At 30.7% G+C, this 25966-nt stretch overlaps 5 protein-coding genes across 7 annotated transcripts; 1 reads left to right on the forward strand and 4 right to left on the reverse strand.

Annotated features, from left to right (window-relative positions):
• Window positions 1–3323: 3323 nt before the first annotated feature.
• Window positions 3324–6085, reverse strand: LOC130664631 (AH receptor-interacting protein). Its single transcript, XM_057464631.1, has 6 exons — window positions 5878–6085; window positions 5622–5801; window positions 4492–4660; window positions 4227–4413; window positions 3757–3899; window positions 3324–3692 (listed from the first exon to the last, which is right to left on the reverse strand). The coding sequence occupies exons 1-6, from the start codon at window positions 5959–5961 to the stop codon at window positions 3487–3489; spliced, it is 969 nt and encodes a 322-aa protein (XP_057320614.1). The 5' UTR covers window positions 5962–6085; the 3' UTR covers window positions 3324–3486.
• A 62-nt stretch (window positions 6086–6147) lies between these two features.
• Window positions 6148–10287, forward strand: LOC130664632 (probable serine hydrolase). Of its 3 annotated transcripts, none has more exons than XM_057464633.1 (6): window positions 6148–6321; window positions 6460–6554; window positions 6625–6666; window positions 8038–8273; window positions 8440–8787; window positions 9679–10287. In XM_057464633.1, the coding sequence occupies exons 2-6, from the start codon at window positions 6521–6523 to the stop codon at window positions 9934–9936; spliced, it is 918 nt and encodes a 305-aa protein (XP_057320616.1). In that variant the 5' UTR covers window positions 6148–6321; window positions 6460–6520; the 3' UTR covers window positions 9937–10287. The 3 variants fall into 3 exon arrangements, with proteins under 3 accessions (XP_057320616.1, XP_057320615.1, XP_057320617.1); XM_057464632.1 differs by lacking the exon at window positions 8038–8273 and adding an exon at window positions 6748–6983 and having other exon boundaries at window positions 6151–6321; window positions 9679–10286; XM_057464634.1 differs by lacking the exons at window positions 6148–6321; window positions 6460–6554; window positions 6625–6666 and adding an exon at window positions 6844–6983 and having other exon boundaries at window positions 9679–10286.
• A 1196-nt stretch (window positions 10288–11483) lies between these two features.
• LOC130664633 (uncharacterized) lies at window positions 11484–13936 on the reverse strand. Its single transcript, XM_057464635.1, has 3 exons — window positions 13738–13936; window positions 13438–13552; window positions 11484–11874 (listed from the first exon to the last, which is right to left on the reverse strand). The coding sequence occupies exons 1-3, from the start codon at window positions 13821–13823 to the stop codon at window positions 11767–11769; spliced, it is 309 nt and encodes a 102-aa protein (XP_057320618.1). The 5' UTR covers window positions 13824–13936; the 3' UTR covers window positions 11484–11766.
• An 81-nt stretch (window positions 13937–14017) lies between these two features.
• On the reverse strand, window positions 14018–17803 carry LOC130664630 (trafficking protein particle complex subunit 11). Its single transcript, XM_057464629.1, has 4 exons — window positions 17660–17803; window positions 14413–17584; window positions 14245–14324; window positions 14018–14168 (listed from the first exon to the last, which is right to left on the reverse strand). Exons 2-4 carry the CDS (start codon window positions 17573–17575, stop codon window positions 14142–14144), a joined length of 3270 nt encoding a protein of 1089 aa, XP_057320612.1. The 5' UTR covers window positions 17576–17584; window positions 17660–17803; the 3' UTR covers window positions 14018–14141.
• Window positions 17804–19397: 1594 nt separating this feature from the next.
• On the reverse strand, window positions 19398–23309 carry LOC130665008 (inositol-trisphosphate 3-kinase homolog). Its single transcript, XM_057465245.1, has 4 exons — window positions 22726–23309; window positions 21421–21684; window positions 20111–20791; window positions 19398–20025 (listed from the first exon to the last, which is right to left on the reverse strand). Exons 1-4 carry the CDS (start codon window positions 22840–22842, stop codon window positions 19822–19824), a joined length of 1266 nt encoding a protein of 421 aa, XP_057321228.1. The 5' UTR covers window positions 22843–23309; the 3' UTR covers window positions 19398–19821.
• Between the last annotated feature and the right edge of the window lie 2657 nt (window positions 23310–25966).

Below are 25966 nucleotides of genomic sequence, written 5' to 3' on the forward strand. Positions count from 1 at the left end.
GTGTAATGCAGTCCCGTACAAGCTTTGAAGTCACCACGACAGATGTGAGTGCCTTGAGAGCTGCACGGCTGTCACTGCATATGTATATGTGTTTGTTCCTGTGATCTAGCTCTAAAATATGCTTTACACAGGCCCAGATCGCATATATTTCTGCCTGAAAAATAGAGGCAGTGTGTCCCAGTCTGAGGGATATCTCAGTTTTGGGTCCGCCGCTATAAATTCCTGCACCTGCTCCCTCTCGACGCAGCTAACTACTTCATGTAGAGCCGTTTCGACGGATTTACCAGCCTGGTATGCATGTTGTGAATGATGCACTGGTATTCGACTCAGCGCTTCGTCCCTTATGTGTCTGTCTACCATCCTTTCCAAGGTTTTTAAAAGAAAGGAAGTCAGACTAATAGGCCTGAAGGATTTCACCAGGTCATAGCAACTTTTCCCAGGTTTTGGTATAAAGACTACCCTGACCTCGCGCCATGCCTCGGGCACATAACTTAGGGCCAGACAGGCCCTTAAAATTTGTAAGAGGTGTTTGCAAAGTGATTCTTCACCCTCTTGTAGGAGAGCCGGAAAAATCCCATCCACCCCTGGGCTTTTGTACTTCTCAAAATTTCCAATTGCCCATTCAATTCTGCTGGGCATTACCACCCTTGCAGCAGTCCTCCAGTCACCATGTCTGGTGACTGTGAAGTTTCTCTCCTCTCTTTGATTTCTCTCCTCTCTTTGATTTCCCTCCTGTCCCGTCAGTTCCGAGCCAGGGAAGTGTACTTCAAAGAGATGAGCGAGTATTTCTCCGTGGTTTACTGTTGCCCTCCCATCCGGGAGGGTCAGACCACCTAGCTTAACTGTAGGGCCCGAAGTGAAGATCTTACGGAGACGGGCCACCAATGGTAGATCCTTAATCTCCCCACAGAACTTTCTCCAGGCCTCAGCTTTGGAGACCTTAATACACTTCTTGTATTGAACCTGGGCTGCTTTATGCTCAGCCCAGTTTTGGTCTGATTTCGTTTTTAACTTTTTGTTAAGTAGCTTCCTGGACCAGGAACGGAGCCTGCTCAGCTCTGCATTCCAGCATGTCACCCGCTTGCTACATTTCCTAGTTTTCAAAGGACATGCAATTTCATAGGACTGAACAATGGCCGTTTGCAAATGCTCGACCGCCTGCTCAATCCTACCGGCCGTTCTTAGGGTCCCGCAAGGTTCCCCCAGCCTACTTACTAGCTCTTTCTTATAGATAAGCCAGTCCGTGGCCTCAGGGTTCCTATATATGCCCCCAGTCCTGGGGAAGTGATTAATTTCACACACACACACACACACACACACACATGCATACATATATCTACGCATGTGCACATGCACGCACACATGTACATAAATACGGGGTCGCACACTTACCCCCACGCACGCACAGACATGCGCACACTTACCCCCACGCACGTGCACACATGCACACACTCACCCGCACACATGTGCACACTTACCCCCACACACGCGCACACTTACCCGCACACCTGTGCACACTTACGCACGCGCACACATGCGCACACTTACCCCCACGCACGTGCACACATGCACACACTCACCCGCACACATGTGCACACTTACCCCCACACACGCGCACACTTACCCGCACACATGCGCACACTTACCCCCTCACACGGTTGCGCACACACCCGCACACGACCACATGTACACACACGTGCACACATATACCCCACACGTAAACATGCACACACACGCATGAGTGCACTCATGCACACACTCACGCGAGCACACACACATTCTTAGATAAGAATTTTTACAACTTTGAATGGTAAGTGTTACCATCTTCGATTGTAACATCTTTCTCTTATTTATACCTCTCACTCCAACATTCATAAGTTAACGGGTACAGAAAGAGACAGACGTAAAAGAACAGGGACTTCTCGAGGGCCCATATTCACCTACCTGCTTCCCTCTCGCTTTAAAATCCCTGACCTACCCTAAAGCTTGTTTAAATAATTAGTTAAGAAATTATTTGTTCTTTAAAAATCATAATTGGTATTTCTTCATAGGTTAAAGAAAAAAAAATTTTTTTATAAATAATTTCATCGCTTGTTAACTTAACAATTTGTTATAAACAAATTCTGCAAACTGTTTTTTTTTTTCTCTAGAGCAAAAAAAAAAACAACAAAAACAGACATATGTATGACAGTAATAAACAAATTTTTTTTCTATTTTTTAAAACGCTTTTACATATTACATGAGACCGAATTTGAATCGGCCTCTTGATTTGTCAACTAACAAATTGATATAACTTATAAACTATTAGAGATACGATCATGAACATTCAAGTGGTTCTTATAAAGGTTTAATTAATCTTTTAAATAAGCGAATGACCAAGTTTGTAACTATTGTTTATCAGCTATTATGTGCATTTGTTTACAAAAATGTGAGATTTTTTTGACTTTTTCGTATCTTTTATGACATAACTTGTTAAATAATTAAATTACAGCTATGAGCTTAGGAACAATATTATTGACTGATAAAATATCTACCAATCAACCTTTACATCATATCTATATATCATATGGTTTAAATTATATACGTGTTTTATTAATATTTATCTAACTTGTTTTCTTTTATATATAATTTTTTGTTTCTTTATTGCATCACTTACCAATATTTTTAATTTCTATGCATTATATCAAATTATTATAGCTTCGAATTTGAGGTACTTCTATTGTTTATTTAAAAAAATAGTTTTCTTTCATGAAATTATCAAGCTATCTTCGAATTTCTTGAATTTTCATCAAGACTATAACTTTCGCGATGCAAACTTATGGTTTAAATATTTTTCTTGTAATTATTTATAAACTTTTGTTTTCCTCTTTTTTTTTTTTTTTGTTAAAGGATTTTTTAAATCTTACGAATTACCAAAGGTTCTAGTTCAGGTAAAATTTCTTGTTGACATTTTGCTGTTTATTCAACAGTACGTTAAGCGAATGCAAAGCCGGCTTTGAAATCTCCAAGTGCTCGATGAATTATTTAACAAGTAACCAGACTTAAGATGTCAATGAGAACAAAAAATTTTTCTCGCGGGTCATCGTCATTTTAAATCCTACTATATACATTTATGTATATAATATATCATATATAGTATGCATGATAAATTATTGACACGAGCGAGAAGAATAAAAAGATCTAAGCTCTATTATTCTCCCGATCTGTGTCATCTAGATATGAGCTGCAATTTTTTTTTATTTTAAAAAAATGTATATATATATAAATACATATGTATATATTTTTTTTCATTGTCTAAATAATTTATGTTGTGTAAGAAATAATAACCGACACTTTTTATTATTAATATGGAATTTATTAAATTTTTTTTCATATTTTTCACAAAAATTAAAAAAAAATAAATAACAGAATTAAATTTGCGATTTAATAAAATAAAAATAAACATTTAATTACATAATTAATTAATAAATTAATAAAAAAATACAATTAAGTAGAAAATATGTTTGTAAATAATTTTTTTTCCGACTCTTCTTTCTCTCTAATAGCCGAGGCCAGAGCTTGTAATTCTTTTTCTACTGCAGACTTTAAAGTTGGATCCAATTCAGCGGCTCTTCTAAGATCGCGGCTGGCTTCTATTTGATCCCATGCTCCAATGTGCGCTTTGCCTCTTCGATAAAGAGCTTTTACATTTTCTATTGACAAAATTATTGGGTAAATAAACTAATTAATTGTTTAAAAATTTAAATTAGTCATTACCTGGTTCACTTTCTAGTACAGTTGTGCAGTGTTCAATCACAGCGTAATACTCTTTGTTTAATAATTTGCATTGTGCGTAATTAAGTAACAGTGGATTTTTAAATTTATTTAATTTAACCCACTCTTCATCTTTGGGTTTTTCACTGCAATTTAAATTTTAATTAACAATTCATTTTTTTTTCTGATTATCAAATTATTCAGTTTCGTGGCTCGTCCGATTTTTAATAATAAAAATTATTATGAATTTTTTAAATTTTTTCAGTAAATGCGCGGGTAAAATTCAAATTTTTAAAAATATTATTTATTAATCACAGTAATTATTTAACCAGAGATTTTTTAACCGGAAGTTGATAAATCAGTACAATGGTACCGTAGAAAAAAATAAAAAAAAATTTAAATAATTACGGAGTTATTAAAAAAAAACGGAGTCAGGAAATTGCACGGGAAAAAAAATAAATATAAATTTTTACATCAACATCAACTGCTCCAATATTCCTATTGCAGTTCGATATTTCTCTGCTGCGACGTCATAATTTTTTTTTCTAAATTCTTCGTTGCCTTTTTCCCGTAGTATTGGAATATAATCGAGTTTTTCACTCTCGGTCATTTGCCACAACTCTTTTTCATATTCATCTGAATTAATTACACTTAGCAATTCTATTAAACGTAAATAAATAAAGAAAATAAATAAATATAAGTGTATTAAATATTATTAAGAAATATAAAAAATAATACCGATAGTGAATGATAAATCTTGTGGATTTTTGAGTAAATCATTTAAATCTTTGTACCCAACACCTTCATTTTGTAACGTTACTCCACAGCAATGTCTGTTGGCTTTTTCACTCTGTGGTTTATCGACTTCCCTCAGTGTTTTTGATACAAATGGATATGAAGTTACTAACTGAAGTAATATATAATAATTTAATATATTAATTAAGTGTAATAAATATTAATTTTTTAAATTTACTCAAGAAAATTTCGTAGCCCTGTCCCTTAAATTGATAAAAATAATAAAAGTAATTTTACATAAAATCTCAAAAAATATTTTGAAAATTATAAAAATTATTATGATAAAATTGCCCCCCTTAAATTAATTAAGTTTCGTTACTTTTAATTTAAAATTTTCCTGATACAAAAATAAATCAAATTTAATAAAATTTTGAATTATATGAACCTGATGAAGTTAACAGACGTCTAATAATTTTTGGATTTTTTAAAAATCGATGAATTATAAAAAAAAAAATATTTGGAAAAATTGCACCTATAGTTTTTTAAATTTTCTACATGTGCATTTTTTTTTATTTTTTTGTAATTGATTTGTTTAAAAAAAAAGTTCGAAAATTGTTAATTGTCATGATCCTGAAGTTAGCAGACATTTAAAAATTTTTGAATTTTCGTGTTTCAACAAATCAATTGTAAAAAAATAAAATAAAAATATGCACATGTAGAAAATTTTAAAAACTACAGGTGCAATTTTTTCAAATATTTTTTTATTATAATTCATCTATTTTTAAAAAATCCAAAAATTATTAGACGTTTGCTAACTTCAGTATCATTAATTGTCTGCTAACTTTAGCATCATTTGAATTATAATGATCCTGAAGTTCGCAGACAATTAAAAATTTTCGGATTTTATTTCAACAAATCAATTAAAAAAAAAAAATGCACATGTAGAAAATTTAAAAAACTACAGGTGCATTTTTTAAATATTTTTTTTTCATATAATTTCCCATTTCCTTAAATTACAAGACGTCGACTAACTTCAGTATCATAAATTCGAATCAATCAGAAAGAAAACGCCCAGAAATAAAATTGTCATTAAATCTCATTAAAAAATTTTTACTCATAAATAAAATACTCACACTTTTATCAACAATAAATTTACTGACTTCATTTAAAGCCATTTTTTGTACAATAGTCTCCCAAATTTCTAATTTAAATTTTTTACCCAGCACCAGTTCCATTGGTCGTCCCAACAATCGGCTGTCATCGATGACAGTTTCATTGTCATCGCACTTGGTCGTTTTGAAATGAAAGGTAACCTATCAAAATAATGAATAAATTAATTAATTAAGCAAATAAACAATTTATTTATTTATTTATTTTAAAAATTCATACTTTTGTTCCCGGATTAAAGGCTACAGTTTTAGTTCCAGCGCTGATTATTTTTTTGACAATCAGTTCTTTGTTTTGACGGCTCATTTTTAAAAACTATATTACAACTAATCAATAATTAGTATCAAAATACATATATATATATTTTTATTTTGACAATTTGATAATTTAAACCAGCTGACACATCAGCTGTCAACAAACGTCAGTCAAAAATTCGGATTTCCACTCCATCTACAGTTAAATTTATAAATTTACTGGCAGACCTCATTATCAATCATCAATAAAATTCCTTTGATATCGATGTTTGAATACAAATAACTGTAATTAAAAAATAATTGTCCCATGGTTATGTTCAACTGTAAGCATATAATTATAATTACAAACATTAATTGTTAAGTCAACAAAAATTAACTGTCAACTTTGACATTTAAAAAAAATTTTAAAAAAGTGAGTAAAGAAAAATAATTTTGACATTTTATTTAGTAATTAATTTTTTTTTTAGCAAAATATCAATAATTAGAAAAAAATTGACATTTGCACAAGCAATGAATCAGCAATAATTAGAAATTTATTTCCTGATTCTAGATCGACGTCAGTTTTCTATTAACGTGGCAAGGATTCGGTGTTCAATAAACTCTGGTCAAAGATGAGTTCTGTAGATGGAAAAGTTGACATTGATGGTGCAGAAAATAATTTTTTATTTTAATTTTACTGGAAATTTAATTGTAAAATATTTCATTTTATTTTCAGCTGAGGAAGTAAAGATTCCGGTGCCATGGGGTCACGTGAGCGGTAAGTGGTCAAGAAAAGTCAAAAATTAATTTAAATTAAGACACGATACTCTAGGATAGTTTTATATGCCGGCACATTTAGGAAAGTGGTGGGGTCCAAAAAATGTCCAACCTATTGTGGCTTTACACGGTTGGCAAGACAATGCTGGCACTTTTGATAAACTTGCTCCGATACTAGCTCACCAGCATGCAATTCTTAGTATTGATCTTCCTGGCCACGGGTTTTCATCTCACCTGCACAAGGGATCCTTCTACTATGTTTTTTGGGATGGAGTTATTCTCGTTCGTAGAATTGCTAAGTTTTACAATTGGAATAAGGTTAGCAGAAGCAAACCTTATATAGTAGATCCTTAGATATCCTAGACTTTAATTTATTTTTTTAAGGACATTCTCAGACTGGTACTCACTTTTTAAAAATATTCAATTACTACCCATGTAGCACAGAGACAATTAGATCCTTGGTGGAAATTTTTCGGAATTTTCTCTGAAAAACTCAGATCTAAAGCTCTAAAGATTTTTTCAAAGTCCTAAAGACTTTTTCAGAGTTATTCAAAGAAAAGTCCGAAAAATTTCTACCAGGGATGTCATCTCTCCTCGTCCATTTTCTGTAATGGTTCAAATATTTGTCTATTTCATGCCATAAGATGGACAGTGGAGTCAAATTTGTATCACCGGATAGCGGAAAATAATCATAGAAATGAAAGATGACAAGACAAATTTTTTTTATTTAAATAAGACGTCATCCGTACGGATGTTGGTCTTAAGTTATAGAAAATTTGTATTTTTCTTTCCGTCTTAAAAAAGTCAGTTGACATGTCATTCAGATGACACTTGATAATTATTTGTGATTAATTTTTTACCAGCGTTTGAGTCAAATATTTTGAGCAAATAATTTTTTGGATGACTTCTGATTGTTTTGTCAACAATTTGATGCCTTATTGATGGGTCAAAAAACAGCCTCAGACCTGGAATCTTGTAGACGTCAAACGTGTGCTCTTGGGTATCAACTGTCATAAGTATTAAAATTTTTAAAAAATTAAAGCATTGATTGAAAAAATTTTAATACATGACAGTTCAAGATCTGAATATTTTTAAAAACTGGGATATCGTCTGCGAATTTCAAATAACATTCATGCGCTTCTGCTCACGGCGAAATTTATAAAAAATTAAACTACTCACTGGGTTCAAAATTAATTTTATTTGCGTGCCAAAATTTTTGACAACCGGTTCAAAATTTAAATTCTCATTGACGTCCACCCTCTCAATTGTCCCATTGCCAAAAAAACAAAAGTACTTTTAAATTTAAAATTCTGTTTTAATAATTAAAGTAAAAAAGAAAATACTAACAAAAAATTGTCATGTAAAATCGTAGGAAAATGGTGGGGGCCAAAAAATATTCAGCCGATAGTGACATTACACGGACGGCAGGATAATGCAGGGAGTTTTGATCGCTTGATCCCGATGATTAGCAATGAAATATCATTTCTCTGTCTGGATTTGCCTGGTCATGGTTATTCCTCCCACCTTCATAAAGGACAGTACTACTTTGTTTATTACGACGGGTTAATGTTATTGCGACGAGTCGCCAGGCATTTCCAGTGGAGTAAGGTCAGATATTTTATATTTATAAATATATAAAAACACTTGCATTAAATCTGCACGTCCTTGTTTTTAAATTTACACTTAATCTTACACGCAATCTTACACTTACTAATAATTCTGTTGCAATTAAATTTAAATTTCAAAAAATTTATTAAACTTTTTATTTCAACAGATAAAACTTCTTGGACACTCTCTGGGCGGCGCAATTGGATTTTTGTACGCAGCTTCTTATCCAGATGAAGTTGATCTGCTGATAAGTCTGGACATTGCGAGTCCGACTGTCAAGACAATCAGCAAATGTGTGACTCTGACAAAAGATAATGTCGATAAATATCTAAAATATGAGCAGCATACAAATGATTCTGCGCCCGTGTATGATTACGCAGAGATGGTTGATATTGTCATGGACGCATACGGGGGTTCTATCACCCGCGAAAGTGCTCAGGTTCTGATGCGACGTGGCACCCAACCTGCGGCCATTCCTGGCAAGCACGTTTTTTCCCGAGACCCACGATTAAAAGTAATTGATTTACTTGTCATGCAGAAAAAAGATTTTAAAAATGCTCGACATGTGGAACTTCTGAACCTGTAACAGATTAGAACTTCGGCTGGAACTTTTTTTGAACTTTTGATAGTAAAAAAAATTTTTTAATAGGATTTTATATGAGCGAATTTTGAGTTCAAAAAGGAGTTACCCTGATAGCCACCATAACCGCAAGTTAACTTCAAGTTACAGCCAGAATCTGAAGTCAACTTAACAGCAAAAGTTGGAGAGCAAAAATCTGCTGTTAAGTTGAGTAGATTGTAACTTGAATTCAATTTAACTTGAAATGTTACTGTCAAATAATGACGTCAAGTTTATTGAAAGTTTCACTGGAAATTGACGGCGATTTTCTGTCAAATTACATCCAATTTAAGGATGTAGATTTTCATCTTGTACGCAAGTATTATCCAGCCAAGGCTTGCTACAAACTTTTCGTTTAGCCGAAAATGTTTCACTGCAGAACTTGCTGAGCAGGGTGTGGCTATTTATTTTATTTTTATTTATTAAAATTTTTAGGCCTTGAAGCCTTAGCTCCCTAAGGGCCTTACAATAAATACAAAATGATAAATATATATAGAGGGTAAAACATATTTTTCAAAACTCATTTTTACTACATTTTACCCTCGTTCCAAAAAAGTTTCCATTAGAGTTTTTGGAATTTTTTTTTCACTCAAAATTCGCCCACATAAAATCCTAGGAAAACTTTTTTTTTTTTACTATCAAACTTACAAAAGTTCCACAAAGTTCTAATCTGTCTCAAGTTCAAAAGTTCCACATATCGAATTTTTTTGTAATCTTTGAAACGAATTTTTTTTTACACAAATTAAAATAATTAATTATTTATTCATAAATTATTTAAATTACCAGGTATCACTTCTCGGCATGCTGTCAATGGATCTGACATCTGAGTATGCGCGGCAAATAAAGTGCCGGTATTTAAATATTCGCGCCATGCCGGGTCTGAAATTCGATCATCCCGAACATTACCAAGAGATTCTGGATATCATAAAAAATAACTCAGAAAAATTTGAGTATCATGAAGTCCAAGGAAGTCACCACGTCCACCTCAATGAGCCCGAAAAAGTCGCGCCGATTATCAAAAACTTTCTAGGAATCGCAGCTTAGTAATTAACTGGCCATTTTTTGAATATTTAAAAAATACCTCGTAATTTAAATTAATTATACCCGTGTTTAAACTTTACTTCCAATCCGTCAATAACTTTTTTAACGCGGGTTAAATTATTTAAAACCAGTGGCCATTTAATTATAATTATACCGTAGTACAATTAATAAATAATTAACTAGTAAAATAATTTATCTAAAAAAATCTGCAATGAAAGTAAAAATAAAAATATAATTTGCCGTCCAATTATTTTATTAATATTTAAAATCTATAAAAAAAAAAGAATCGGTTTATAAAATAATTGAACATTTGCATCTTAAAAAATATTAAAATATATACTGAGTTTAAAGGAATAAAATAAATATGTAAGAAGAACAATTAAATTTACTTAATAATTATAATAAGTTATTAAAATTAAAATTAATAAATTCCATGTAATATTTATTTTAAAATGTAAAAAAAATAAACATTTTTTTTTAAAAAGAGAAAACAATTATTTATCTTTCAGTAAAATAAAGCCATAGTATTACCACTAGTATTACAAAATATTAAATAAAATATATTAGAATAAACTTAATGACTGATTAAGACTAGAGATAAGTTTACTGTTAAATATTAAAAGAAGTTGCTGATGGTCAATACTTTTAAGAATGTTATAAACACACGAGCTATCGAGTATTATGCAACGAAAAAAATAAAATAATGGCCTAGAAAAAATATCAATACTCGTATCATTTACTTTTAACTGTTTTCCTATAAGAATTTACCATCTTTGCTACCTACTATTAATTCACGTTTTACTATTGTATTTAAATAGTTAAAGAAAACTTATAAAATGTGTTAATAACTCGGTGAGTATTTGAACAGATGATTTAATATTAAAATAATAATAATAATAAATACTAAAAATAAAAATATAAATTATATTTGATCAGGTGCATAGTAATTTACGACATTATTCAAAATCCGTCTTATCAATTTGGATTTTTATAAATTAATGTCCTAAAGTTGCTGAGAAAATTCAGTTATCATTTAGTCTTCCCAGGTATGTTAGATAATTAAGTATTTATAAATTAACAGCTCGTTGATGCGATGTCTGTTGTATTTTATTTGTAAAATTAGTAGTTTGTATTTCTAAATTAATACAAGTCGCGCCTTCGAGTTATCAGAATGGCTTGAAACGTGACGCCGGTATCGTGAGGACACGTAGTTAAAAAAAAGAAAAAAAATATTGAGAGTCATGCGTAATTGCCAATGGCGATAGACATTGGAAGGTATATCCATTGGGACATTAATGTGAACGTGTCACTTTGGTCTTGCACCCACAATTGATCAGTGTCTATCGCATTTGTTCGTTTATTTCCTCGCCGGATCTCCCAAGGTAAGTAAGTCTTTGACTTCCTACAATTTTACTTTTTTTATTTTCATTTATTTATCTTAATTAATACAAGTAAATAATTACTTGTATATTAATATTATTAATTAAATATAAATATACTCACATTTAAATATTTATTAATACTCGGATTTTTCATGTGAAGACTAGGAATTTTCTTCTTTAGTTTAATTTTTTTTTATTTTACTAATTACTGTTATTATTGTAGATGTTAATTAATTGGAGTAATCAGTCGTGTTTGAATTTAATTAATTGTCTAAGAAGAAATGTATGGAATTACAGGAGTGGATTTTGAATTTTGAAATTCAAATATTGGCGGAAAATTTAAATTTGTGGTCTGATGCATCGATCCGGACGATCAACAAACTTTTAATTAAATAGTTTGTTCGTTCGGCTCGAGTTATTGGATTTACTAATCAACTATTTCTTCAATTCATTATTTTATTAAATATTTTCGGTAGGCTGCTGCACGTTCGCCGAGTTCTTGGTCTGTTGGAGTAAAAGATGTAAGTGTTCGTAAACGTGCTCTCGACAGTTCCAATTTCTGAAAAAAAAATTATTTTAAAATCAATCATTTAGTTAATTAATTAATTAATTAATTAATTAATATACTTGACCCATGTAAATTTTTTTAATTGCAGAATTTTGAATTGAAAATGTGAAAATTTTTTTAAATCAAATAATTTTAAAATTATTTAGAGAATTTAAAAGTTTAAGTATTTCTGTAATTATTGTAATCATACTTTTGAATCTTTATATAAAACATGAAGTCATATATATTTTAGGTCATCCTTAATGAACATATGTATTTACTAATTAATAAGATAAAGAGAACTGATATTTATAGAGTTTTTTTTTAATAAAAAATTTTGAAATATTCTTTCCATTATCAGTCGAGTATTTAATTATTTATAAAAATGTATGAAATTTTTAATGTATTTAAATTTAAAAATTTCTCATTTATTGACACGATTTAAATTATATTTAATTTTTTTTAATATTTACTTCTTTGTAATAAATTTAAAAAAAAAATTTTAAACTGACTCTCAAGTCGACAAATTTAAAAAAAATTCAAAAATTTTATCACATTTTTAAAATGATACTGAAGTTACGTCTAATAATTTTTAAAAACGATAGATTAAAAAAAAAAATTGTACCTACAGTTTTTTAAATTTTCTACATATGTATTTTTTTTTTTTTTTTTTTTTAAATGAATTGTGGAAAAAAAATCCGAAAATTGTAAATTGTCTGAGGCTCATATTTTTAAATTCCTCAAGTGGATCATTTCTGTATACTTTTTTTTCTTACACGCGATTTTATATGACCACTGAAATATATAAATTATCAAAAAGTCATAATTGCTATGGAATTCCCAGACTTCTTTTTGTTATCAGAGACAATTAAAATTATTTTGTCGCCTAATCTTTTGTCTTGAAAATACAGTCAAATTCCTGAGCATATATATAATGAACAGTATATCGAAATATAAATAACTTTCAAAAATATCATCCGGAATGAACTAAATATATAAAGTGTCACTAATTGGGTCGATTGCTTTATTACTACAAATTATTACTCTAATATAAAAATAATTAAGTGACGTTAATTCTGGCGGGGGGTGAAGTTATCGATTGCCAAATATTCCAGCATTCAGCTCTCTCATATATTTCATTGATCCTAATTATCTAATTATATATCATATATATTTAATTAAAAAAAAACCAGTTATTTGAATCCATTAAATTTTTTTTTTTTTTTAAGTCAAAGGATAACTGGTGACATTTTGATGTTTACTTATTTTTCTTCATTAATATTAAATATCATTAATAATTATAATAAAAATAAATTTTAATTATTTTGTAATTAAAAAAAAAAAAATTTCTTGGCTGAAGAAAATTTTCGTAAATTTTTCTGGGGCAAGTAAAATTTTTTTGGCGCCAAAAATTTCTTTTTTTTTAAATAAATTTTTAGAAAAAAATTGTTGGCTACTTCTCAGAGAACTGAGACCTAGAAATTTAATTTTGCTGTTAAATAAAAATAAAAATATGAAACTCAAAGCAAAGTAAAATGTTGATAAAATTAATTGTTAATTAAATTAATTGCTTACTTCTAATAATTGACGATTACGCTCCCGCGCTTCTTCATTACTTATATAAATTAATTTTTTATGACTTTGAATTCTTTGTAAATTTAAATTTACTTTTTTTTCGCCTTCAACTTCACTGTAATTAAAACAATAAACATTTAATTAATAAATAAAAAATTAATAAACTAAATTACAAAAATTGTAAAAATCAATTTAACAAAATATCCTTGAAATAATACACTAATAACTTTGTTTTTAAATTCAAATTGTTATCAACCTCAATAGTTTAATTATTAATCAAAAAAAAATTTTTTAAATTACCATTTTTTTAATTGTTCTCGTAAACTTTTTTCTTCACCGCAGTACTTATCGATAAGATTATTTACGTCACGATCAATTTGCGGCATTTTCAAAATAATTCATTATATTATTTTTATAAATTCCATATATATATAGCTCCAGGGCAAAGTTATTTATTTCGTAACCATGGTAACGAGTATTGATTTTTTTTCTTATCAATTATGATAATAAATGAAGACAAAAAAAATATTTATAATTTCGTAATAATTTTAAATTATTTTTTCAATAATTAATTACATATTTAACAAATACATAGTTCATATATATACATACACATATGTATCTATATATATATATATATATATATAGTTTATACTATCATACATTAAAAGTTTATTTAATATTTAACATTAAAATAAATATTTTTACGTTTCCGCAGTTGGTGATTTTGGCTGTGAAAATAAACAAAAAAATATGAAGTAAATAAACAATTAAATTTATAAATATCAAAAAATATATATAATTTACCATAATATAAATATGAGTTGGTAAAGACCTTCCTAAAAGTTCAAGTAGCCTATTTTTATTAAATAATTTGTGTTCATCATCTAAAAAACAAAATAATTCCATTAAAAATCAATTAGTGTTTCGACATAAAAACTTTTATCGATAACAATATAAATTAAAAATAATTACCTATAGGCACTGATAGTGATAAAGTTGGTAAAGCAACAAATCCAGCCACTAATGGCCTCAAAATCCACTCTATTTTTTTTTCATTATTAGGTCTGACGGAAATATCGACTTGTTTTTGTCCAGCGAACATGAACGCGTCGCTGGACTCCATAGTAAGTCGGAGTGTGAAAAGATAATCCGAGTAATTTTTGATAAAATATTCAACACAGAGGGGAGTTTGGACCCACCCTTGGGCAGGAAGTTTCGCTTCCAGTCCAACGACGGCATCTTCGACCCAGACAGGAGACAACGTGACACTGATACTTGTTTCGATGGCCTGGTCCTCGTTGTCGCGCTTCCATTTTATCGTGTAGACTCCAGTGGAGGTCGGCTGCTCGCTCCCAGCTTTGGGTATCACGCAGTAAATGTCCGTCGCTGTCTCTCCGTCTCTTAGGGTGACGTCCTTCAGGACACTGGTCCGCTCGTTATTTTTCCTGGCCATAGAGTTCCCGAGTTCCACGGACGTGTCCAAGATGAGGATCGGCCAGGGCGAGGTGCAGACAACATGCGGCATCACAATGAACTGCTCGTTGACGAAAGCTTTTGTAAGAGGTTCGAATAATTGGGTGTAAAATTGCGTCGTCACGTCAAATGGCTTGACGACTGACAACGAGTACGTGATCTCCTTGCTGCGTTTTATGTCATCGTCAGCTGCGTAGTCTATTTTCACCAGGAAATTTCGCGTGCTCACTTGGTGAGATCTCACATAAATTGTTTGTTCAACTGGATTATTTTTATCCAGTGATTTTAATTCAATTGTTATTGCGCTCTGCTTATCAGACATGTCGAGTGATAACTCAGTTGTCCGATCACTTGAATTATCACCGATTATTTGCTTAAGATTTATTTTAATATTTTTAATGTCTTGGTGACAAGACAGAGACAATTTAACGGGCAACCATTCGCTGACTAACGCTGGCGCTGATGAATCCACTGAAATATTAAGACTGGACTCTGGCTGCTTTATTTCAGCAGCAGTAATCGGTCTGATTGTTTCGAAAGTTCCATTGCGGAGCTGCTGGATGTCCGGGTAAAATCGGTCCAGCAGAGCCGGGTCGCTGCCAGCTGCTGAAAATTTCATGACGATACAAAAATTATTGTCGTTTCCTAGATAAAGTGACACTGCGGTTATTTTTATTTCGCTGGCTTCCGGTTGCTGACCAGCCGGAAATTCGCAGATGAATTTCTTGGTCTCCTTGGCGGCGAAGCAGAGATTTTTATCAGCAGTTTCTTTGACAGGAAACTCGGAACTGAAGCCCCCGGTTCCAATCGTCACGATTATTTTAGAAAATTCAATTTCGCTTTCGTAAAAATTTCTAACAAAGACATTTACTATCACAGGACCACCGACGGTATACTGCGGTGATGAGAAACTGGCTTTGACGTTTATGAAAGACGATATATTATTGTCATCAATTGTAAACATAAAATTATCCGGACGGTTCAATTCCGAGGTCCATTTATCGACCGCTAATTTTTTAGCGTCGCTCGGAAGATCGAATTCGCAGTCAGGAATTTTACGGGAAATTATTTTTACAATATTGTTATAAATATCAGCTCTTTGCTCTTTTGTGAAGGTAGTAAATGGTCCCAAGGCTTCAATAGCCAGCGTGATGTAATCCTGGATGCTGGTTGATAAGTAAGCAGCCCTCAGAGCATTTTTCAAAATGTCCGTAAGCAAAACCGGCCAGCGTTCTGTCCTGTATTCCCAGAGCATGTGCATAAGTAGAGTCAGGACTTTACCGTAGTCGCGTTCGTTGTAATATTCGGCGGCCATCTGCACGACCAGGAGCCGCCGCATTCTGGGACACCGGTACAATTTGAACTGCGACATCGCGTTCCCTAACAACCCGATGATTATCATCGAGTGGTTGACATTTTTTTCTTTGTACTTCAGCGCCGCGATTGCTGCGTCCTCGCGAGTGACGTCAGCTGGTTCCGCGCCGTGCTTGCCAGGTCTCCAGGGTCTCTGGCCGTAGAACTCGAGCTTCCCTTCGTCTAGCAGCGGGTCTGCTGGTGGTTCCTCGATGTCGCACAGCTGCTTGCAAGCCGACTGACGTAGGCCTGCATGCTGGGCTGCCAGCTGGAAATAATAACCAGGGTGTTGAGTTTGTACTGGGGGGAGTCCTTGTCTGATTGCTTCGTCAAACAGCTCGGCGAATGTTGAATACTGACTGGCCATCCATGCGTGGTGTTCAAATATTATGTTCTCGGGACCAGTTCGCGACCTGAATCTATCGACGTGCGCCCGGAACTGGGAAATAGCATCGCGCGGTTGATTTGAAGAGAACATCAGCCTGCATAGTTTGTAATTTATGAAGCTGGCGATTGTCTTTATCTCGAAAGTGTTGGTATCCAGCATGCGGATCTCCAGTAAATTATTGTACGCATGCTGATAATGCTTAAGTGCGATCATCTTTTCCTGTTTGAATTCGTTGAGAAATCCCATTTTGTACTGGTGCCGGACAAATAAATACTGATGGGAGGTTTTGTTTAATTGGTCACGATGTCCCTTGACGATGCGATACTGATGGTGGTAAAAATTCTGGGACAATTCGTGGAAAGCGTTTTCTAATCTCGATGTGTAGCCATGGAGATGATCTCCGTGGGGTAAAACGTAGAGAGATTTGGCTGCGAGTTCGCAAGCAGAGCAGAGGGCAGCTGCGCGCTCGGTTGTCATGACGTCCTCAGCACCTGAAGCTGGTGAAGCCACGACTTGGATCAAAACGACGGCGATTTTTGTCGAACGACCTTCGAGGGACCGTCTTAGAGACTGGACTCGAGATGCGCACTCCATTTTTTTTTCGTTCCACATGGGATCGTTCCAGTCCAAGTCGTGGAAATAAACCACGACTGACGGGACTTCATTGAGGTACTTGTTCATCCAGTTGCGCTTTAGGATTCCCTTGGGGATGTACCAGTCGTAGGAATTCCTCTTGGGTTTCGCTGTTGGAAACTTGTGCTGAGGTGATAGGAGTTTGAATTGTATTGCGGGTCCGTCAGGACGACGGTTGCTGCTGAACGCATCCCAGATTGACCGGTGCATTGAATTCGAAATGTCCAGGCCACTGAGGCCGATCAGTGCCAGTGGCTTGGCCACTAGTTCACTTGGTAAATCTGACATTATTCTAACCTAGAATTTAAATTTTTGGATAATTTTATTTTAAAAAATACTGAGTAATTAGTAATTTAAATTTTTGTAACGAACCTTAAATCTACAGGTGGTTTTTAAAAATATTCAAAAATTTAAAATTTTTTATTGTAAAAAATTCATTCCATTGCACATTTTTTTGACGTTAAAAAATTTTGACGTTTAGGTTAAAGATCACAAACATATATTCATTATTGTTATTGCGGTCGATAGATCGAAGTTTCGAGTAATCGATTTCAGTCGATAGATGTCCACTCGACGGATCTACTCGCTCATGATACTGAAGTTAGCAGACGTCTGATAGTTTTTGAATTTTAAAAATCTCTCAAATATAAGCCACCAAAATGGTGACAAAGAAATTGTCATCGAAAAAATAACTGCTTAAGACTTGACGTCAAAAGAGTGGCGGCAAGTAAATTTCAAATAACTGTCAAATAAGTCATCAGAAAAATTTTTTTAATGAAATGACTTTTTTAAGACGGAAAAAGAATGATAAGTTAGCGGACAATTACCGATTTTTGAATTTTTTTTTCCACAATTTGATTGAAAAAAAAAAAATATAAAAATATGCGCTTGTAAAAAATTAAAAAAACTACAGGTGCAATTTTTTAAATACTTTCATTTTTTATAATCTGTCATTTTTTAAAAAAATTCAAAAATATTCAGACGGCGGCGAACTTCAGAGTCATAAAAAAATGAGACTGAAGTTAGCGGACAATTATCAATTTTTGAATTATTTTTTCCACAATTTAATTGAAAAAAAAAAAAAAAATCTAAAAATATGCACATGTAAAAAATTTAAAAAACTACAGGTGCAATTTTTTAAATACTTTTATTTTTTATGATCTGTCATTTTTTAAAAAATTCAAAAATTTTCAGACGGCGGCGAACTTTAGAGTCATAAAAAAATGATACTGAAGTTAGCGGACAATTGCCAATTTTTGAATTTTTTTTTCCACAATTTAATTGAAAAAAAAAAAAAATCTAAAAACATGCACATGTAAAAAATTTAAAAAACTACAGGTGCAATTTTTTAAATACTTTTATTTTTTATAATGTCATTTTTTAAAAAATTCAAAAATTTTCAGACGACGGCGAACTTCAGAGTCATAAAAAAGAAGACAAGTTGGCTATGACTCAGGACCAACTGTATGTCTTATTTTTAAAAAAAAACTTGGCTTTGAAACAGGAAAAAATTTAAAAGACATCTTTGTTGTCTCTGTTACTTGGGTAAAAAAAGAATGAAGTTGTCTGATGTCTGTTACTTAATTTCGAGTGATTTTTTAAATATATAGCAACAGATATGAAACTGAAATTAGCGGATGTCTAATAAGTTTTGGATTTTTTTTTAAACCGGAAATTAAAAAAAAAAAATTTCAAAAAATTGCACCTATAGTTTTTTTAATTGTCTGCAAACTTCAGGATCATCAATCGATAGTATTGATTTTAAATAAATTTATTGTTTTATAAATAAATCGTCTCATTGTTTTTTATAATCGAACTTTGCACTAAAAAAATTTCGATACATCCATAAATTATAAATAGATTTAAACAAAAACAATTTTTAATAAATTACACCCATTTTTTATTATCAACATATAAATTTATCGAATCCAGATTTAGAAAAAATTATACAATAAAGTCATATTTTTTTATTACCAATCAATATAATTAATCATATTTTTTAATCCAACTTAAACTCATTTAAAAAAAAAAAAATATTAAATGAGAATCTATAATTTTTTTGTTTACTTTCTACAAAATTACTTTTGTTATAAATAATATAAAGAATAAAAAATAAATTATATAAATATACTAAGTGGATATTAAATCAATGAGTATTTAATTATTTATTTTATTAAAAAAAAAAAAAATTCATGTAATAATAGAACAGTCTATAGTCCATTCTGTTGTTAAATTTTTTTTTTCCAGATACTTAACACTAAACAGCCTTTGTACATTAAAAGTCATAAGTTATTTTGTAATCAATGCATAATCAAAAAAAACAGATAGCGTCTTTAAGTGTGAAACATATATATATAAATATATATATATACATTTTAAAATAATATAGCAATGAATCCGCGAAGGCGACTGACAGTTAAATAAAACTATTAAATATTTCCGCGTAAATGACAATAAGTTAAATATTTAAAAAAACGTCTACCGCAAAGTCTATATATATATATAAATATTTATAACGTAATTGTAATTTAGTCTTATAGAGTCTCTTTAATTTCCTCAATGGTAGATATCAGCTTATCGATCCCATAAAGAAAACCTTCTTCGCGGTTCCCTTCTTGCCAGGGCGCCCTGTGGGTCAGTCGCATACCCTCTGGAACCTTTGATGTCTTGGCGAAGTCAATCAGCCATGCGCCGATTTTTTTGTCGTCGTAAATTATAAAAATACTGCTTCCGATTACCTGTAATTATTAAAATTTCATTAGATATTGACTCCATTTTTTATAATCTGGTAGTTGAAGAGTAAAATTGTGGATAATAATTTACCTCGTGGGTTTGAAAAAAGGGAGAGACTTCAATTCGTGACCTCATCTCCTTTAGGTGCTCCAATAATTTTTCGTATGTGATACTGTGTTTTCCAAAAAAAATTCTCAGTGTCTCGACGACGTCTGCGTGTTGTTTTATTTTCTTAAGATCCGTAATTGGCGGGGCGCCAGGAAATTTCATGGCTTCAACTCTGAATCCATGACTGCAAGTTGAACTCTCCTGTTCTCTGAATTGCATGTACCTGAGCTTAGTCACCGCTTTATTTTCATGCTCGCTGTTAGTCGGCGCATTTGGATCGACACTGATCATTTTTTTGTACAAATCGTGTCGCGCTTTAGTATTCGACACTTCGGATTCCAAAAATGTCCGGGTGCCGAGTTTAATGTCAATGACACAGGGTTCAGTGAAACCGAACAGCAGATCTTGGAGCTCAATGAACGTGTCTCCGTTGTAATCAACTTCTCTGTAGTACTTTGGTATCAAATCACGTATTTTATCATCTTTAGATAACTCTTCATAAACAGCGCGCTCGGTGTTTTCAGTACCGCCGGTCAGACGTTTCCAAACAGTACCAGGTCCAGCTGGTGCGAGTCCGTCAGGATGACCGGAGAGTTGGAACCACGATTTCAATCGGTTTTTTTTTAGGATATCACTTGCTGGCGCTTTTAAATCCAGGGCATTCTAAAATAAGGAAAAAATTATTTAATTAATATCAATAATTAATTAATTATTTTATTTAATGTAATTAGGGAACTCTACAGTTTCCACGGCGCCACCAAATGATCGCGAATTCTTGTAGAACTCGACGAAAAGACTTTTTTTTAAATAACTTCTTCAAAAATGGACTAATTCAGACGTTTTTTTTTTCAAAATTTTCGTCTTTAAATTTACGTTCCGGAAAAAAATACAAAAAAATTACAGATATCAAAACCTGTGAAATATTTCACTTTTTTGAAAAAATATGTAACGTTTTTCGCGAAACGAAAGTAAAAAAACAAAATGAAAAGTAAGAAATCTACTGGATCTAAATTTTTGAAATGTTTCGTGTACACGATAGTATGTCAGGCAAACTTGCAGGCCATCAACAACTACTTCTTAAGCGGTTAAATTACATAAATTTTTCACTTTAGTTGAGCGAAAACGTTCCAATCTTCAGGTACATGAAAAAATCGCATTTTTTTCAAAAACTAAGCGAGATATTGAAAAATTTTATTCTTCAAGAAAGTCATATTTCGTCTTCTACAAGAACTCGCGGTCACTTAACGGCGACACGGGAACTGTAATCCCCTGTAATTATAAAAATTTCTTACTAAGGCTAAAAATTTGAGTGAATTATCCATCTCAGGCATGATGTCGTCCAAAGTTAGACGTGGGAACTGTCCCAGGGGTGTGTAGTTAACATTCGGCAACGAAGATGACAATGAGCTCGTTTTCACATCATCACTTAAATTAACATCCGTGTTGCATTTGCTGTCACGGTCATTTTTTTTGCATTGACGAAGTACTGAGTAACTGCCCATTGAATTTGACGTTTCATTATTTACTCTCTGTTGGTTCCGTGGACTTTTTGTCGGCTGTAATTAAATAAAAAAATTTATTAAGTTTACAAAAGAAAAAAAAATTATCAACAATTAAAACTTTCATTCATCGATATCATTAATTCTAATCTCATACGTAAGATCTCAAGCTCTATTTATAAAATAAATAAATATTTAAAATTAGTCCTTTATAAATTTATATCAATCACTTGAACTTTTTTATCAGGTCAATAAACTGATAAAAAATTTTAATCGATACTTTTTATAAATTTAAAATTTAAAAAAAAATTAAGTGTAAAAATAAAATAATAAAAATTTTAAATTAATTGATAGACAATAATTATCCTGTCATTACAACCAATAAATGATTGACTAAATTAATGAATTACTAAAAGCTAAAGGTCTTATAAACAATCAATTAATTTTTTCCTAAGCTGTGACATCTCGATATATTTAAATATAAATATGACTACATTTTAAACAATCGAGTATTTAATTACATCTGACATATATAAGCTGACAATTTAAATGTTAATATATATAAATTAAAGTGAGTATACTTTTACGAGTTTAAAAAAATACAATAAATATAAATGACAATCGATACAAGACAATACAATATATATAAAATATATAATTTATTATTATCTTTTTAAATAATGCGTACCATGGGTTTGCGTCAAGACCTACATATGCAAACCATGGCCCCCATAACGGTAGTTTCATATTTATGGATGTAAAATAAATTTTTTTAATTAATCAATCAATTAATCAATTAATTAAATCATTAAATAATTGCAGTGAAATAATTTACAGTTTGAATTTTCGCGGGCATTGATAATTTTACAAAACAAGTAATTGATAAAAATGTATGACAGAAAATAGTAATAAAAATCTTATGATTCTTAATGAGTTTAAAAATTTATTTTTCAATTGATATCCAAGTAATTAGACACCAATTCCAAGTGTAATTAAAAAAAAAACACGTGATAAGCGCGTGGGTTTTAAATACGTGTTTTTGAATTTTATTAATTATTTAATTAATTAATAATAATAAATAATTGAATTATAATTTACCTGAGACAATCGGGTCTGAAGAATGGTCTCGTATGGATCCACAACTTTAATACACAATCCCGGACTGAATGTCTCCATTCCAGGTGATAGAGAAGCATGACAGACACCACTAGACATTATTAACTATTTTTTAGTTTATTTTTAAAAAATAACGAAAATTTTCACCTACAAAACACTTCACTTGTTAACTTTTTTTAAAATTAATAGTTTGTTAATTTTTTCGGTGGTTTAATTTATAAAATAATAATTTATCGCGACGCATCTGCGCGCTTTGGCTTTAACTTTTTAACTGAATAGAAGAGAGAAAATGAACGTCATATATATCGGCTGTGATCGTACCCTCTCTCCGCATTTCCTTATTCCCCTCTTTTTTTTGTTATTATATGGATGTACTTAAGTTCATACGTCAAAATGTACTCGTCCCTTAAATTATTATTTACAGTACACGTTGCCTTGTGCGTCATAACTAATTATTTTAAATATATATATTGTCATATAAGTAATTAAGTAGATATGAAATCTCAGTGACATTAGACATCCACGTGATGACCACGTGCCCTTTTTGAACACTTATTGATATATTTATTATAAATAATTTGACAGTTCGATCCTTTGAATAATTCGCGGGAAAAATCACTTAATATTTAAATTTAAATATATACGCATATGAACATCAAGATGTTTGTCCCCAGCAAAAAATTATGATAGTAAAGTTAGCAGACATTTGAAATTGAAAAAAATTTTTTTTAACAGAAATAATGAAAAAAAAATATTTAAAAAAAAATGCACATGTCGGAAATTTCATAAACTATACGTGCAATTTTTCAAAATATTTGCAAATGTCTGCTAACTTTATTGTCATAAAAATTTTTATAAATTTACGCTGATTTTGTATGATACTGAAATTAACAGTCAAATAATTTTTGAATTTTTTTAAAAAACGATAAATTTGAAAAAAAAAATATTAAAAAAAATTGCACATATAGTTTTTTAAATTTTCTACATGTGTATATTTTTAGTTTTTTTTTTTTCAATTAAATTGTTGAAAATAAAATTCAAAAATTTTTAATTGTCTGCTAACTTCAGGATCATGATTTTGTAGATCAATGTGTATTTATAGATCATTTCTGAAGATCTATATAGATCTCTATTTACGAAAATCTCACCCACTTTTTCTTTAGACCTTTAATTTTAAATTACAGTACACGTGGCCCTGTACGTCACTCGTAACTATTTTAAATATGTATATATATACATAAATATATGAATATCTAATTAAATAGATATCAAATCTGTCTATCTGATGGTCATCAAACATACGCGTGGTTAGCACGTGCCCTTTTAAACACCAATTTATATATTTATCTTATTGATAGTAATTTAATTATTTGATATTTTTTATAAGTGGCGCTGAAGAATTGTCATATATAGATAAACGTCAAAATGTATATATTCCCCTTGCAAAATTATCTTTTGAATTCACATTAATTTATTTGATCTATCTTTAGATCTATAGATCTACAAAAATCTCAATCATTTTTTTTGGTCCTTAAATTTTAATTTACAATACATTTCCCATGTACGTCATTAATTAGTATCTAATATATATATATATATATAACTAATTAACTAGAAATGAAATGTCAGTGTTATCATACATACATGTGCTGACCACGTGCCTTTTATATACATTTATATATTTAATTTATTGAAGAATTGTCTCATAAATATAGAGATGAAAATCAAAATGTATATTCCCTGACAAGAATATATATATATATAAATTTACGTCGAATGAATTTGTAGATCATTAGTAATTTCTATAGATCTATAGATTTCTGGAGATTTCGACTTAAAAAGATCGTAATCATTTTTTGCCCTTCGATCTTAGTCAGTCACGTGTACTTAAAATTTTACTTACGTCAATAGTAATTAGTACAATAAGGAAAGTCTCTCCCTCAAGATATGAAATATAGTTAATGAATACATTTTGTTAATGATTAAAGATAAAGTGACAGCCTTAAATGAATAAATTTTAATTATATTCCGTAATGATGTTTTAAATAGTTGAGATAATTACATATATTGCGTACGTCAACGAAACAACAACATATGATAAAATCAATTTTATATTATCAGCTAATGGACTTATTATTAGTTAATTATTTAAACTATTTCTCTTATCTTGTTTAATTAAATATAAGAAAACGTCATTTTTTATCACTCGAGTACTCGTGTACTTACGAGAAGAAAAATTACATTTTTGAATTAATTGTATGTCGGCTGTACTTGATCTCATTACACTTGACCGCGTTTTTTAAGATTTTTATTTATGACAAAATAGTACTTACTCCTTATTCTTAGAGAATTTACTCGATAATAAATTTTTTTAAAAATATTTTACTTCGTAGCGAGGGAAATTTTTTTTTAATTTCTACAATTTCTTCAACCAAAAAATTAATTACAAATTTGGAGTAAACTAATTTTTTGAATAACGAATTAATTTTTTTTGTTGAATTCATTTTTCTATCAGTGTACTAATTATTTTATCATTAATTACCGTCTTACTCTATTTATTATTATTATTTATTTTTTTTTACGTAATAAGGCCACGAGATCTAGTTCAGTTTTTGATAGAAATTTGATCATGAAGAGAAAATTTAAAAAAATTCCAATGGAAAAAAAAAATTACGTTTATACAAAAAATGTATAGTATTCTGGAATATATATGTTGGCCCTGATTAAACAACTGAATTTTACCGAATTAAAAATTTTAATTCAACTCAATTCTGTTGAATTCTGCAAAACAGAAGTCAACAATTGAAAATTTCAATTCTGTTACATTCGGTAAGACAGAATTTAAAAGAATTCAAGGATTATTTTCGAATTAAACAGAATAAATCCGATTTAAAATTTTCAATTGGTTTCAATTCGGTTTAATTCAGAGTCAGAACCAGAAATTCGAGGATTATTTTCGAATTAAACAGAATAAAACAGATTTAAAAATTCTAAATCTGTTTTTTTTCAGTTTAATTCGGAGTCAGATCCAGAAATTCGAGGATTATTTTCGAATTAAACAGAATAAAACCGATTTAAAAATTTGAAATCTGTTTTTTTTTCAGTTTAATTCAGAGTCGGAATCAGAAATTTGAGAATTATTTTCGAATTAAACCGATTTAAAATTTTCAATTGGATTCAATTCGGTTTAATTCGGAGTCAGAACCAGAAATTTGAGGATTAT

The sequence above is a fragment of the Microplitis mediator genome, chromosome 3, assembly GCF_029852145.1.
Source record: "Microplitis mediator isolate UGA2020A chromosome 3, iyMicMedi2.1, whole genome shotgun sequence".
NCBI classification, from domain to species: Eukaryota; Metazoa; Arthropoda; class Insecta; order Hymenoptera; family Braconidae; genus Microplitis; species Microplitis mediator.